At 41.9% G+C, this 15,350-nt stretch overlaps 1 protein-coding gene across 2 annotated transcripts in view; it reads right to left on the bottom strand.

Annotated features, from left to right (window-relative positions):
• The window catches only part of MGRN1 (mahogunin ring finger 1), a 32,838-nt gene that overhangs the window by 8,710 nt on the left and 8,778 nt on the right, over positions 1-15,350 (bottom strand). For both annotated transcript variants that reach the window (XM_073636240.1, XM_073636241.1), the window contains exons 3-13: positions 12,377-12,495; positions 11,029-11,117; positions 10,788-10,934; positions 10,043-10,160; positions 8,133-8,199; positions 7,928-7,971; positions 6,594-6,641; positions 4,186-4,254; positions 3,756-3,915; positions 3,539-3,648; positions 1,163-1,344 (exon numbers count right to left, since the gene is read on the bottom strand). In XM_073636240.1, the coding sequence (XP_073492341.1) occupies positions 1,163-1,344; positions 3,539-3,648; positions 3,756-3,915; positions 4,186-4,254; positions 6,594-6,641; positions 7,928-7,971; positions 8,133-8,199; positions 10,043-10,160; positions 10,788-10,934; positions 11,029-11,117; positions 12,377-12,495 (1,153 nt within the window). The remainder of the gene's footprint in view (positions 1-1,162; positions 1,345-3,538; positions 3,649-3,755; positions 3,916-4,185; positions 4,255-6,593; positions 6,642-7,927; positions 7,972-8,132; positions 8,200-10,042; positions 10,161-10,787; positions 10,935-11,028; positions 11,118-12,376; positions 12,496-15,350) is intronic.

The raw sequence follows: 15,350 nt of genomic DNA, 5'->3' as shown, positions 1-15,350 counted from the left end.
CAATTGAAAGTCAGATTGTAAAAAAAAAAAAAAAAAAAAGGAGTATCCATCCTCAAAAAAAACCTCCCTGTTGAAAATGCTTAAATGGAACTTTAGTCAGAAAATTCCTGCTAAATCACTTCATGCTGCCCCCTTTTGCAGGCATAGCCATGTACACTAAAAAAAAATGCCTAAAGTGTTTAAAATCCAGTAATACGCTGTCTCACCTTGCTCTGCACATGCTCAAATGCGCTCCATTTTTTGGCACTATGAAGAAAATCAGAGCCACTAGAGGCCGAACCGCAGACAGCCTAAAAATTTACTGCTGCTCTGGGCTTCAGCAAAAGGGCAGCAATTTACAGAAGGCACTAATGTTGGTAGCATAATTAGTAGTAAGGAATGTAGGTCCCTTGCCAAGGAACATTATTTTTTTTATCTAGTTGTTATGGGTAAAGTTTCACTTTAACTATAAAAAAGTGCTTGTCATTAATTAAAAAAAAAATAAATAAAAAAAAAAAAAGGGAAGAAGAAAGAAGGAAAAAAGAGGAAGAAAGAAGATGTACAGAGAACACACCTGTTGATTCGGCTACCAGTTACTTTTAATCACTTCCTTATAGTGGCAATGATCTGCTGGCTGATATAATAAACTCTGCAGCATTGCCATCAAAGTGCACATGCTCCAGTTTTGCTCGAAAGCATTTTTTCTCCTTCCCTGGAATATACAACGGACAGCATCTCCTCCGAGGAGCCTCGCTATCATAATACTACAGAGTTTTTTTTTTTTTTCCTTGAAGTGATGTGATCCCTTTTATTACATTCTGCTCAGGGGAAGAACAGGGAATAAGCCACAGTGATGTCACCAGAACATGTGACAAGCCACAGCTTAGACCCACCCACCAACCTGGGCCATGTAGATCATAGAAGGTAAGCGGACACATGATCTGAAAAAAAAAATAAAATCTGGGCAATCAATGCTTCAGGGTTTTGATAAATAGAATGATTGTGGGTTTGGAGCCATTCCCAATATCTGCGGAGAGCATTTGGGTTTACATCCACTTCAATAAAGTGAAATGGACTCAATGGCTGCTACCTCTTTCTTGAACTAATAACCAAGTTGCAGCTGTTGCTTTTCTCATGTATTTCCCCAGAACGAGCAGCAATAAAAGAGCCGGGCCAACCGTACCTGTCAGACGTCTTTATGTGCTTGTTCTTGTTGTGGGAATTGTCGGTGGGCCCCCGAGCTGGCAGGCTTTCACTGTACGGTATTTCTTCATAGAGCGGGGCGCTGGCGGGAGGGGCCTGCAGACCGTTCAGAGCCTCCAACAGAGAGATGGGTTCAAACCCTGGAGGGATGTTATCTGCTCCCTAAAAGCCAAAATCAAGACAGGAAAAAGGTTTTAAAAATTACAAAAGAAACTGCTAAACCCCAACCTGCTGACAGGAAGGGCCACACCCCCCATCCCCCCCCCCCCACACAAACACACACGGGAACAATATTTAAATCCCTGTACACATGCTCGTCAGAGGACATTTTGAAAATAGTTTTTTGCTCATTTTGGATATCAAAACACGATGGTTCCTATACTTGTCCCATGTATATGTTGTGGAGGAATGCTTCTGTATCCACCAGCACCAGTTTTTGTATGACCACAGCTGATCACAGTTTAAAGTCAAATGGCCTTGTGTGGTATTGAGAAGGTGATTAGCTACCTCTGATTGAGTTTGCAAGTCATTTTTAAGGGTGGTGATTCTTTTTCCAACCAGCATGCACCTCTCATTCTCGCGCATTGCGCGATTCACCGGCGGCCGTACAGTACTGCCCACAGACTCCTGGGAAATGATGTGTCATCATTTCCCAGGAGCACAGGCGAGGGGGCTTTTAGGGCAAGTATAAAAAATATTTTTCCTCCAAATGTTTGTTTATAGGAAAAAAATGTTTTTTAGGGTGGACGTGGCTTTAAGGACTGCCCCACGTACATATACTGCGGGAGGGCGGCCCTTAAGCGCATGATCACATGTAGCTGTACGTGATCCTCATGTACTGGTGTCACTGGTTCCCAAAAAGTGTCACCAAGTCCAATTTCGCAGTCCCACAAAAAAAAAAAAAAAAAAAAAAAAAGGGAATATCATCGCTGATCGCCACCATTACTAGTAAAAACATTTAAAGAATAAAAAGTCCATTAATCTATCCCATAATTTGTAGACGCTATAACTTTTGTGCAAACCAATCAATATACGCTTATTGGGAATCCTTCTACAAAAAATATGTAGCAGAATACATATTGGCCTAAATTGATGAAGAAATTTGTTTTTTTTTTTACAATTTTTATTCTATAGCAGAAAATAAAAAAAAAAAAAAAAATGTATATTTTTTCAAAATGGTAAGTCTTTTTTTTTTTTGTTTATAGTGCAAAAAATAAAAACCGTAGGAGGTGATCAAATACCACCAAAAGAAAGCTCTATTTGTGGGAAAAAAAGGACATCAATTTTGTGTACAGCGTCGCACGACTGCACAATTTTCAGTTATAGCAACGCAGTGACATGTGGGCAAAAAAGTGGCCTGGTAAGGAGGGGGGGGGGTAAAACCTTCCGGGGATGACGTGGTTAAAGGCCATGGGGTTAATTTACTAAAACTGGAGGGTGCAAAATCTGGGGCAGCTGTGGATGGCAGCCAATCAGCTTCTAACTTCCACTTGTTCAATTAAGCTTTAACAAAAAACCTGGAAGCTGATTGGTTGCTATACAGAGCTGCACCAGATTTTGCACTCTCCAGTTTTAGTAAATCAACTCCAAATGTGTGTATAAAAAAGCGCCCCAACCCCAATACTTGTCTTGCTAGCATTTTCCTGCAGTTCCTACTGCTTGAGCCGCTGAATATACCCCAGTGGTCCTGGGTATGCGGATGCATGCGACTTCCTACTATGTGCCAGTGCTTGGGTCTAGCAGCCAATTGTTAGACTCGATCATATTTACCCAGCAAAGAAAGTAATGTCACCGATTTAGCTTAAAGCCCAATTGGAGTCAAATCTTTTGCTGCCTCTGACTGCTAGTCTCATGAGATTTGATAATGTCACCACTGCACTGTTCACCGTTCTCCTTGCTGGAGAAGAAGCTGTACCCAAGGACCTGCAGTGCAAGAATCTCCCTGCTTAATTCATTCTGTGCATCTGTGCTTGCTCTACCTTTGTTCACGAGGGTACTGCAAGAAGCAGCAATAATCAGGTCACCAGTCATCAGGGGGCAGCTCTGGAATAAGGAAGCAAAACCCCAGCCCTACCAAGATGGCCACCTCCACACAGATACACAGTGCAGAGCAAGGCATGGCAAATCAGTAGTGGGAAAAGATCGTCCGCAGGGAGACAACAGGCAATGCTGGTGGCTAGTCATTTGTCCTTCACTTGTCTTTTTTTGGGCACAGCTGCCACTATCCAGGTTCTCTAAGCAGGCCGTATTCATAGGTATTTATACACACAGTATTTTTAAAGTGAATTTTTTTATAAACGGTTCCCTTTAATCTAAATCAGACAAGGTCTTGTGTGTCTCCTTTTTTACTACTCACAGAGTTGTCATCATGGTCCAGGCTCTGGGCCAGCACAGGGCTGAATGAGATGGGTGGGAGAGGGCCAGGCTTCCGCCGCACAGCTCGGATCTGTAGAAGAGCGCGGAAAGCTGTGCAGTGCAAAAAAAGATTAAAATATTAGTACAACAAGGATCTGCTAAAATACAAGGAGGTACAGCAAAAACCATACCTGCTCAAAAGCAGATGGGATACTCACGCAGTCTGCAGATAGGGCAGTTGTTGGCTTGGTAGCGCAGAGTGTCAGCACACGAGTTACATAGACACAGGTGACGGCATGGTAGGATCAGGGTGTCCCTCAGGTCAGAGAGACACACTACACATTCATTACTATTGTCACTGTTCTCATCTTCAGAGGGCTGTAGGAGCAGAGGAAGAAAAGGGAGACACAGTTTACTGTAAGAGGGTTTTTTTTTATTTTAATTCAGCAATCCACTTTTTATTTTGTCTATAAATATGCAATAGATTGCAACACACTCCTGGGAAGTACTTCTACAATACCCTTTCCTGTTGTATACAACTATGTATGTACCTTTGTTTCTTGTACTTCCTCTAATCTTTAATTATCTACAACAAAATGAAAATATTGTAACAGAAACAATGCAATACATTAGACTGTGTAGATTTACCTTGGTCTCTTGGTTGTTCTTGTTCTCAATGCCATAGATTTCCTGCAACAGATAACTGACTCGATCCACCTGTAGGAAACCATGTAAATTGTAAACAGGGCTAAACGTCACTGGGATTGCTCACTAAGGGCTCTCTCACACAGGTGGACTCTGCCTGCTCAGCGGGGAATCTGTCTGCCGATCCACGCTAAGCAGACGGGTGACAGGTCCGTGTCTGCTCCACTTATGCAGAGCGGACACAGACACAGAGCCTGCTTGCCTCTATGGGCAGTCAGATGTAAGACAGACTAACCGTTTACATCCGACTGACATCTGATCCAATTTGCCAGACGGATGGGAAACAGATCCCACATCCATCGTTTTCTTACAGGATCTGTAAATGGATGTCGGTGGGTGTAAATAGACACATCTGTTTACAATCGACAGCTCCGTTGAGGGCAATTGATGGTCCAATCGGGTTTGCCCTAAAAACAAAAAAAAAAATAAATAAAAAACGGACAGGCAGACCCAATTGGCCATGTGAAAGAGCTCAAAAAAAAAAAAAGAGGACACAGGACTTTGTAAAAGCAATCACCCCCATGGTTTATTTCCTGTTTTGTTGCATTACCTCTGCCTGTCTCCATGCTGGTCCTTAAAGCAAACCTATAGCTTGTTTTATCTCCCCACCCCCAGTAGTCTTTTCTCTGTTCCTCCACCCGATCATTCAGTGTTGGGAGCTAAAGAAAAAACCCGGAACCTCCAGAAAAAAAAAGCACATACACACACATATATATATATATACATACACACACACACACACACACACACACATATATATATATACACACACACACGCACATTGTAATAATGTTGCTTTCTATATTTTTAGATAACGCTCCAATAGTTTGGATTTTGCCTTTATACTATATATTGCGTTTGTGAATTTAGGGGCTTTGATTACTGATTGGCCCCAGCTGTAATGTGTAATTGGGTAGAATGTAAATTAAATAGCTGTGAACCTATCAGTGGTATGTTATGACCAAGCACCCATGGCGTGAAACATGTTAACATTTGCTTCTTATCTATGGACGTTTTAAACATTAGCAATAAAGAAGCTGGAACTTTTTGTCATCAGTGCGAGGTCATCCATCTATTCTTTCCTGGTCAATCCATGTGACAGTGTTGGCCCAATCAGCATTGTCACACAAGCAAAGCCAGAGATTTAGAGGTTATAACTCCTGCAAATCATGGCTTACATGCGACTATACTTTGCTTCCGATGGCTGGCAAGGGAGCATAAAAAGCCAAGTAGAAGCTGCAGGGAAGCATTTGCAAAACAAAAAGGTTTCCCATAGACCAACTTTAGCAACATGTTACACCTGTATTCAGGGTGTGACGTGTAAAATGTTGCTAAGCACCACCACACCCCCAGTGACAGGGTGTGTGAATTCTTCATCCCCAGCAGCCATGCCATGCGGGGCTCTGTCTGCACAGCAGGGTTATTCATTCACAGAGATCTACAAATGAATGAACTACAAGTCCCATCTGCCACCTCAGCAGACGGATCAGTAGTTCCCAATGGAATAGTACGGTGATCAGCACACTTCTAATCAATTGACACTTCATCCAGCTTTCCAACTGAAAGCCTTGGGGGCTCCTGTGAAAAAATTAAAATAAATGCACCTTTTTTCCCTGCAAAATATGTATATTTATCTTATTTTTTTTCCTTTTTTTTTTAATGTGAACAGCCTTTAAATATGATAAACATCCTCAATGACCAATAGGAAAGGTCAGGAGGTGGGAACGGGGCACACCAAAATGAGATCTGGATACAGTAACGTCTGCTACTTACTCTGGATCTATGGAGAGTTTTGAGAGACTGCCTCCCCTGATCCCCATCATACCATCAGATTTAATGGCTAGGTTAGGGACACATTGTCTGTAATGCACTCAGATTTTACATGTTCCATAATCTGTGGGGGCAGGCACTGATCATTTCGTTTTTTTGGTTCAGACCAAATCTTCGGTTAAGATTACACACTGAGGTTGATTTACTCAAACTGGGGAGTGCAAAATCTGGTGCAGCTCTGCAAAGAAACCAATCAGCTTCCAGGTTTTTTTGTCAAAGCTTAAATTGAACAAACTGAAGTTAGAACCCGATTGGCTTCCATGCAGAGCTGCACCACATTTTGTGCTCTCCAGTTTTAGTAAACCAACCCCAGCATCTCCCGGTGGTCCAGTGATGAAACAAGGCCCATCACTCTCTTTGGAGACACCTGTCATCCTATGTTCAGACAAACCAGTTCGATGGCTGCAAGGCATGCTGGGAGCTGTAGTCCCCATCTAACCCCATTAGACTTCTAAATGTGCTTATTTTTGGATTACAGTGACAAACTAAACAGAACAAGACGCAAGAGAGGATCTACTCACAATCTGCTTCTGCTTCAGAGGCTTCACAGAGTAGCTGCCATCCACATGCTGCAAAGACAAGAATATAGACACTTAAGAACCGAGCCTCTTTCTGAGATTTGTAGTTTTAAGTTAAAAACTGTTTTTTTTTGCTAGAAAGTTTCTTAGAAAAAAAAATTGATAATGTTTGTAGGTTCTAACACCCTAGAGAATAAAATGGTGGTCGTTGCAATACTTTGTCACACCGTATTTGTGCAGAAGTCTTACTAGCTCACTTTTTTTGGAAAAAAATACACTTGTTTGAATTAAAAAAATAAGACAACAGTAAAGTTAGCCCAATTTTTTTTCTATTGTGAAAGATAATGTTACGCCGAGTAAATTGATACCCAACATGTCACGCTTCAAAACTGCACCCGCTCGTGGAATGGCGACAAACTTTTACCCTTCAAAATCTCCATAGGTGACCTTTAAAAAAATTCTACAGGTTGCATGTTTTGAGTTAAAGAGGAGGTCTAGGGCTAGAATTATTGCTCTCGCTCTACCGATTACGACGATACCTCACGTGTGGTTTGAACACCGTTTTTATATGCGGACGCTACTCATGTATGTGTTCGCTTCTGCACGCAAGCTTGTCAGGACGGGGAGCGTTTAAATTTTTTTTTCTTTTTTCTTTTATATCTTTTATTTTAGATTTTTACACGGTTTAAAAAAAAAAAAAAAAAAGGTCACTTTTATTCCTATTACAAGGAACGTAAACATCCCTTGTAATAGATAAAAGCATGACAGGACCTCTTAAACATGAGATCTGGGGTCAAAAAGACCTCAGATCTCATATTTACATTAAAAAAAAAGTCCCTTTAAGAGCTGTGGGCGGAAGCGACGTTTTGACGTCGCTTCCGCCCAGCAATTGTATGGAGACGGGTGGGGGCCATCTTCCTCTCATTCGTCTCCATACCCAGCTAGTGAGCGGACCCGATCGCCTCCGCCGCTGCCAGTAAGCGGAGGAGGGCACCGGGGCGCGGCGGGAGGGGGCCCTCTCCCGCCGCCGATAAAAGTGAAGTGATCTCGTGGTGAATGCGCCACAGAGACAACTTTTATCTTGTAGTGGACCGCTCGCTGAAGAAGGGGATACCAGGGTTATGGCAGCTATCTGCTGCCATAACAACGATATCCTCCTTCAAACAGCCGACGTGAAACTGCGATGGGCGGTCAGTAAGTGGATAGTGTCATTGCAGGTACAATGCTTTGCAGGATCGTATGCAAAAAATAAATGCATTTTTTTTCTTGCAAATATATGTGCATTATTTTTCTGTAAAAGGGGACTTGGCCTTCAAGGGTAGATTGAAGTCTCTTACCTTTTCAAAAGCAGCTAAAAGCACGTGAGCGTGTCCGGACCCTTCTGCAGAGAATACACAGCGTGAGACATCCTTGGCACTTACAAAGGCTTGCTTTAATACTAAGAATAATTCACACACACACACACACACACACACACACACACACACACACACACACACACACACACACCACAAATATAAACGAACAGCATTGTTGACATACCTCCTCCCTCCGCAACCACGGCCTGAACGACAAGTGGAATAACCCCTTTATCCAGATCAAAGTTCAACTGAGGAGAACAGAAAATAAACACAGTAATCAGGATGCCAGCTACAACTACTGGATGCCAGGCATACAGCCAACGTCATAGAAAATATTAATAGAGGACAACAGTTCAAAAATAGTCTGAGAAGGAAGCGATACGTAAAGGGGACGTAAAGTTGTTTTTTTTTTTTTTTTTTGTTTCTTTTTTTAAAACTGCTGACAAATAGGGTTTTATGACAGAAATTACTTTGTATGCCTCTTCTGGCATAATCCCTTCTCCCTCCCTGTCTGTGTTGAGCCCTGTGTATGCAGCTTAGTGTACAATTGCGGTATGGGTTTGTGCAAAGATGAAGCAACCCCTGTGCACATGCATGGAAGTTAGGGGTTTATTTACTAAAAGCTGTAGAGTGCAGAAACAGGCTCCCTTTTGCATAGAAAACAATCAGCTTTCAGATTTTGTTTGCCAAAGCTTATTTTTTTTAAAGAGCTGAGGTTAGAAGCTGATTGGTTTCTATGCAGAAGTGAGCCTGATTTTGCACTGTCCAGCTTTTAGTAAATAATCCCCTTCATGTCATCCTGGCCAATCTAGAGGCTGAAGACTCTGAAGCTAGAAGAATAATAGGGCGTACACACGGTCGGACTTTGTTCGGACATTCCGACAACAAAATCCATGGATTTTTTCCGACGGATGTTGGCTCAAACTTGTCTTGCATACACACGGTCACACAAAGTTGTCGGAAAATCCGATCGTTCTGAACGCGGTGACGTAAAACACGTACGTCGGCACTATAAACGGGGCAGTGGCCAATAGCTTTCATCTCTTTATTTATTCTGAGCATGCGTGGCACTTTGTCTGTCGGATTTGTGTACACACGATCGGAATTTCCGACAACGGATTTTGTTGTCGGAAAATTTTATCTCCTGTTCTCCAACTTTGTGTGTCGGAAAATCCGATGGAAAATGTCCGATGGAGCCCACACACGGTCGGAATTTCCGACAACACGCTCCGATCGGACATTTTCCATCGGAAAATCCGACCGTGTGTACGGGGCATAAGACTGGAAGATGATGATGAAGCGTCAGTTACAAGGGGGGGGGGGGGGGGATCTGATATTGCAGCGCTGGAAGCTAATCGCATGGAAGGCAAGTCTGACATTGTGCACTAAAGTGCATAACTAGCACGTTATGGCAAACTGCTCCCCTAAAATGTATCTTTTGTGGTGGTGGTTTACTTCTGCTTTAAATTAGTTTTAAACCATGACTGTATAAAATATCTTCCCCTTTAGCCCCATGGTACTATTAACAATTGGCAGGTTCTTCAGCAGTATTTTATACCAAAGATTTACAGTCGCCCGCTCAAAATTTGTGTAGCCTGTTCTATCCTTGCGGCACTTTCCTGAACCTCTGGATCTGGGAGTCCGCACTGTTCACAGATGACCTGTGCTGGAACTACACGTCCCACAATTCCTTCCTCTCAGCCTTGCTCTCAGAGCTTCAGCTGGTCCCTTTTCCCCAAACCCATCCCAGTCCTAGCCGGGGGCATGTAGGTCAAAGTGGCTACAAGACGACCCTGAATAGTAGCATAACAAACTATAGGTGGAAGTAACAGAGACGTATAATATTGTTGCAAGATTGTGCTGCAAAACACAAACTGCAAAGACAAAAAGGTCACAGAAACAAAACAGAATACATGAGGTATGGTCCTGGATATACAAATAGATCAAAGAAGGTTCAAAGTGTTATTAAACTCCCAACTCCAAAAAAACACAGCTTAGAGTTGGTAAAGGTAATAGCAGAAAACATATACAAAAACACTATACATACACTTTAAAAAAAGAAGGACAAAAAACAAAATCTGCTGTACATACTTCTTCATCTTTCCAATCGTTGAAGTCGATTTTAAACACTGGCAGAGAGAATTGCTGGGTCAGTCCTCGCTTATAATAAACCGTCTGGGACTGCATGGCTGTAGTGCGGGGAGTATACCTGTAGGGGGAGCAAGAGTCTTCATGTTATGCATCACCACAACCTGAAATACTGTCAAATATAATAATATAATCTAATATATTTTTTTATTATTTATTTTAATGATATATATTAAAAAAAACACAACACATACATATATATATATATATATATATATATATATATATATATATATATATATATATATATATATATATATATATATATATTTTTTAAACTTCATTATAAAGGAGAGGGGATGACAAAATTCTGAACATTGAGCCCCGATTCACACAGGGGCGGCACGACTTGCAGGTCGCCTCACCGAGACGACTTCCACGGCGACTTGCAAAACGACTTCTGTATAGAAGTCTATGCAAGTCACCCCCAAAGTAGTACAGGAACCTTTTTCTAAGTCGGAGCGACTTGCGTCACTCCTATTAGAACGGTTCAATTGTACAGAACGGGAGGCGACTTGTCAGGCGGCTAGGTCGCCTGACAAGTCGCCCCTGTGTGAACCGGCACTAAAAGAGGCCGTCTTCCTGTTCTGCAGCTCAGGACACAACTGGATAACAACTGGATATACCTTACTGTATTACACTACCCGAAATTCCCATCAGTGGGTGTGTTGTGAAACAAGAGACTTACACAGCCATCCCTCCAGCAAACTCTTCACTGGCTTGACAGTAAACCGTAATCGCAACCCGTGCGTCAGCATCAAAGGTGAACTCCAAACCGTACAAGACTTTTGGCTTCCCGCCATCCTCCAGGGGGCTGTCCGTACCTTCTTTGTACCTGAAAGTACACAAGGATTGACATGAAAAAAACAGAACTAGTGTATGAGAAGGCAGTAGAGTACAGAGGATAAGAAGTCTGTTCTAATCTTTACCGGATGAGACGCAGAGAATCCTTGCGGATGTTCACCAAACTGCGCAAAGTCTTCACTGGTTCATGAGGGGCCGGGGTCAGGTATGGGAACTACAAAGAGAAGGTGATACCAAATACGGTGTGAAGGAAACAAGTCACATCATTGGAGGATAAGACCTATGTACTGCAGATCCTGTACATCACCAAAACCCAAGTACTGTACAGGCAGAAATCAGGAAGACAATGAATAGCTTGTTTTATTCTGGTGAAACACTTCAAAAGCAGACCTAAGCTCATGTTAACACAAAGATACATTAAAAGTCACGCAAAGATAAGGAAAGAACAGAATAGCTGAAACATTTAACTTTCTAGGAGAAAATGGATCCTCCCCGTGGTGGTCACATGGTCAAAAGCATCCCTGTTTGGGTCCTGTGATTTGTGTTCAGAGAGGAGCCGAGTTCATTTGACTCATTCTCCCCTTAAGTGAAGCTTGTGACCAAAGATCCATGGTATTATTGTTTATCTAGAGCAGCCTTTCTCAACCTTTTCCACCATTGAGATAAACTTTCCAGTCTCAGGGAAAAAAAGACTAGATCTACAACTCAGGATACATTAGTGTGATGGTCAGTGAGAAGAATGCTCCTTACATCTATGGTCATTGGGAAGAATTACCCCAAAAGATCATTGGTGTCAGTGGGACCTTATCTGAGAGGTAAAAATTGCTCAAGCAGCCCCTAGTAACCTCTGGAGGAACCCTGGTCTAGAGTCAAAACTTTTTTTTTCTCTACTTTTGTATATAACCTCTGCCAGGTTGTATTGCTGAACCACAACACTAAAGAGGGCGCCACACAAAAGGTCTAAGAGTTCAAAGTATTTTAAATATTAGTAATGGTTCACTACAAAACATAGAACATCCAACACATTTCAGGGCTTACATATTCCCCCCTTCCTGTGGAAGAAACGTAAGGGGGGAGGTATGACCGGGGAGGGTTTGGAAAAGTTGTAGGGAAAACATGGAGATATTAATTAAAAATTTTAATATTAGATCTGATTTAACCAAAGTCCTGAACCTTAAATCTACTGAGGGTGGTAGAGGCTGAGCAACAGAGTCTATACATCTTTCTTGGCACCAGCAAATGCTATTCCAGGGGAAGGGGGTCCAAAGGTGTTCCCAGGCATCTAAGTGAGGACCGTCCTGCTAGTGTATTCTATGTACATCTACCCTTGTGGCTTATTCCAAGATGGACAAGAAGCACCCCACACGACACTGAAAGATATCCAAGCCCACCCCAATCGACTCTCCTTTGGGCCTCCATTCTCACAATACTGTTATTGTAGGTGTCCTATTTAACATTCTCTCACAGACTTACCTGGACAGGCCGGTTCCCTAAAAAGTTGAGGTCGGTGTTTTCCCCAAACAGGTACCCCTCAGGGTGTGGGGTCTCAAACTTCTCTCCACCCATGAAGAAGTGACTGGCAAAGTAATTTCCTAAAAAAAAAAAAATAATAATAATAATAATAATAATAATAATAATAATAACTTAGCATGCACACCATACTATAAAAAAACTACAGTCAGTCTCTAGCTTGGGGCAAGTAAGTGGGACAAATGGCACCAACCCTTGTAATCTTCATCAACCAACTGGTACCCGATGACAACAACCCCTATAACTGACTGGTACCCGATTCCTTTACGTTTATGTTTGCCGAGTGGCCATGGAAGTCTCTGCCAGTTAAACCCATTAGGTGTTCACTGGACATCAGTAGGTTTCCTACCTAATAGACCTCATGGTCTCCATCCTTATCTGGACCTCATTTGCCTGGCTGAAGGGCTCATGGTCATCAGTAACCATCCATTACCCACTACCCCCACCAGGGTTTAACCACTTCAAGCCCGTGCTATAGCCGAAAGATGGCTATAGCACGGCTCTCTTGTTCTGGGAGGGCATCCATGGACATCCTCCCAGAACCACACCCCCTGCTGCGCACATCTGGCATGCTCTGTGATCGCTGTGCCCTTCTGACACAGCTAATCACAGATCGTGGTAAAGGGCCAATCACATCGACCCTTTAACAAGCGATCAGCCATGTCCAATCACAGCTGATCACATGTAAACAAACTTGCGGGTTATTGGCATTCCTTTCCTCACGTGCCGTCACAGCGAGAGGAGAGCCGGTAACCGGAAAATGTGACAGGGAACATTTACAATGATAATCAGGGCACTGCCCATCAGTGAAGGAGAAAAATTACCTGTTTGCAAAATGTTATAACAGAAACTAAGAAAAACCTTTTCAAAAAATGTTTGTTTTCACTTGTTTAGCAAAAAATTAAAAACCCAGTGCGATTAAATACCACCAAAAGAAAGCCCTCATCAGTCAAAAAAAAAAAAAAAAAAAAAAAAAAAAAAAAAAAAGATAAAAATGTCATATGGGTACAGTGTTGCATGACCGTGCAATGGTCAAAGAGTGACAGCGCTGAAAATTGGCCTCAGCCAGAAGGGAGTGAAAGTGTCCAGTATTGAAGTTAAAATTTCCATTGATTGTTTTATCTTCTTCTGCATCTATCTATCCATCTATATACAGTGCCTTGAAAAAAATATTCATACCCCTTGACATTTTCCAAATTTTGTCATGTTACCACCAAAAATGTAAATGTATTTTATTGGGATTTTATCTGATAGACCAACACAAAGTGGCACATAATTGTGAAGCGGAAGGAAAAATGATAGTTTTCAATATTTGTAACAAATATGTGAAAAGTGTGGGGTACATTTTTATGGCGCCCCCCTGAGTCAATACTTTGTAGAACCACCTTTCTCTGCAATTACAGCTACAAGTCTTTTTGGGGATGTCTCTACCAGCTTTGCACATCTAGAGAGTGACATTTTTGCCCATTCTTCTTTGCAAAATATCACAAGCTCTGTCAGATTGGATGGAGAGTGTCTGTGAACAGCAATTTTCAAGTCTTGCCACAGATTCTCAATTGGATTTAGGTCTGGACTTTGACTGGGCCATTCTAACACATGAATATGCTTTGATCTAAACCATTCCATTAGAGGTCGACCGATATGGGTTTTTCTCTGGCCGATGCCGATGCCGATATTTAGAAATTGCGGTGGCTGATGGCCGATATGTGATGCCGATTTTTTTGGGCCGATATATTTGGCCGATTTTTTTTTTTTTTTTCTTTTTTCCCTTCATCTCATAAAATCTAACAGTTATACCCCTTTCACACTGGGGCGTTTTTCAGGCGCTTTTGGGCTAAAAATAGCGCCTGTAAAACGGCTCCCCTGCAGTCTCAGTGTAATATCCCGAGTGCTTTCACACTGAGTCGATGCGCTGGCAGGATGTTAAAAAAAAGTCCTGCAAATGGCATCTTTGGAGCGGTGTATACCGCTCCTCCACCACTCCTGCCCATTAAAATGAATGCGCACCGCTGCCGAAGCGCCTGCAAAGCGTTTTGGCAGTGGCGCTTCAGGGGCGCATTTAACCCCTTCCTCGGCCGCTAGCTGGGTTATAAGCGCCCCGTTAGCAGCCGAATAGCGCCTCTAAAATGACGGTAAAGCGCCGCTAAAACTAGCAGCGTTTTACGATCAACGCATGCCTGCTCCAGTGTGAAAGCAGCCTTAAGTAATACAGAATTTTTTTTTCATTTAAACATTAAACAAAACAAACCTCCAATCAGTTCACTTGTATGTATAATTTAGAAAAAAAAAAAAAAACTATCTTAAATATTAAATACACAAAAACAGGTAATCAAAACTTTTGGACGAAAAAAAATGGGCTAACTTTACTGCTTAGGTTTTTTTTTTTAATTCATTACTGTATTTTTTTTTTTTTTTGTAAAAATTGCGTTTGAAAGACCGCTGCGCAAATACCGTGTGACATAAAATATTGCAACAATCACCATTTTATTCCCTAGGGTCTCTGCTAAAAAAATATATATAATGTTTGGGGGTTCTAAGTGATTTTCTAGCAGAAAATACAGGATTTTTACATGTAAGCAACAAGTGTCAGAAAAGATTTAGTCTTTAAATGGTTAAACTGAGAAATTCTACACACGGAGTTCAGTCTATTGATAAAAAGAACCTGAAAGATACAAATGTATCTTCTTATCAGACTTGGCAGGCTGCCCAGAGGAGGAGAGAAGAAAACTTCACAGATAACTTAAGGCAACTTGCATTAACTTCTATTACAGAAGTCATTTGCAAGTCACGGCTGAAGTTACAATCGGCCTTTTTTATCAGCACAATCGGCCGATGCCGATTAAGTAAAAAACGCCAAATATCGGCCGATATATCGGCCGGCCGATATATCGGTCGACCTCTACATTCCATTGTAGCT

Source organism: Aquarana catesbeiana, linkage group LG06 (genome assembly GCF_042186555.1).
Source record: "Aquarana catesbeiana isolate 2022-GZ linkage group LG06, ASM4218655v1, whole genome shotgun sequence".
NCBI lineage: Eukaryota > Metazoa > Chordata > Amphibia > Anura > Ranidae > Aquarana > Aquarana catesbeiana.
Note: the sequence above shows the minus strand (reverse complement) of the source record. Positions and strands in the feature narration are given on the sequence as shown.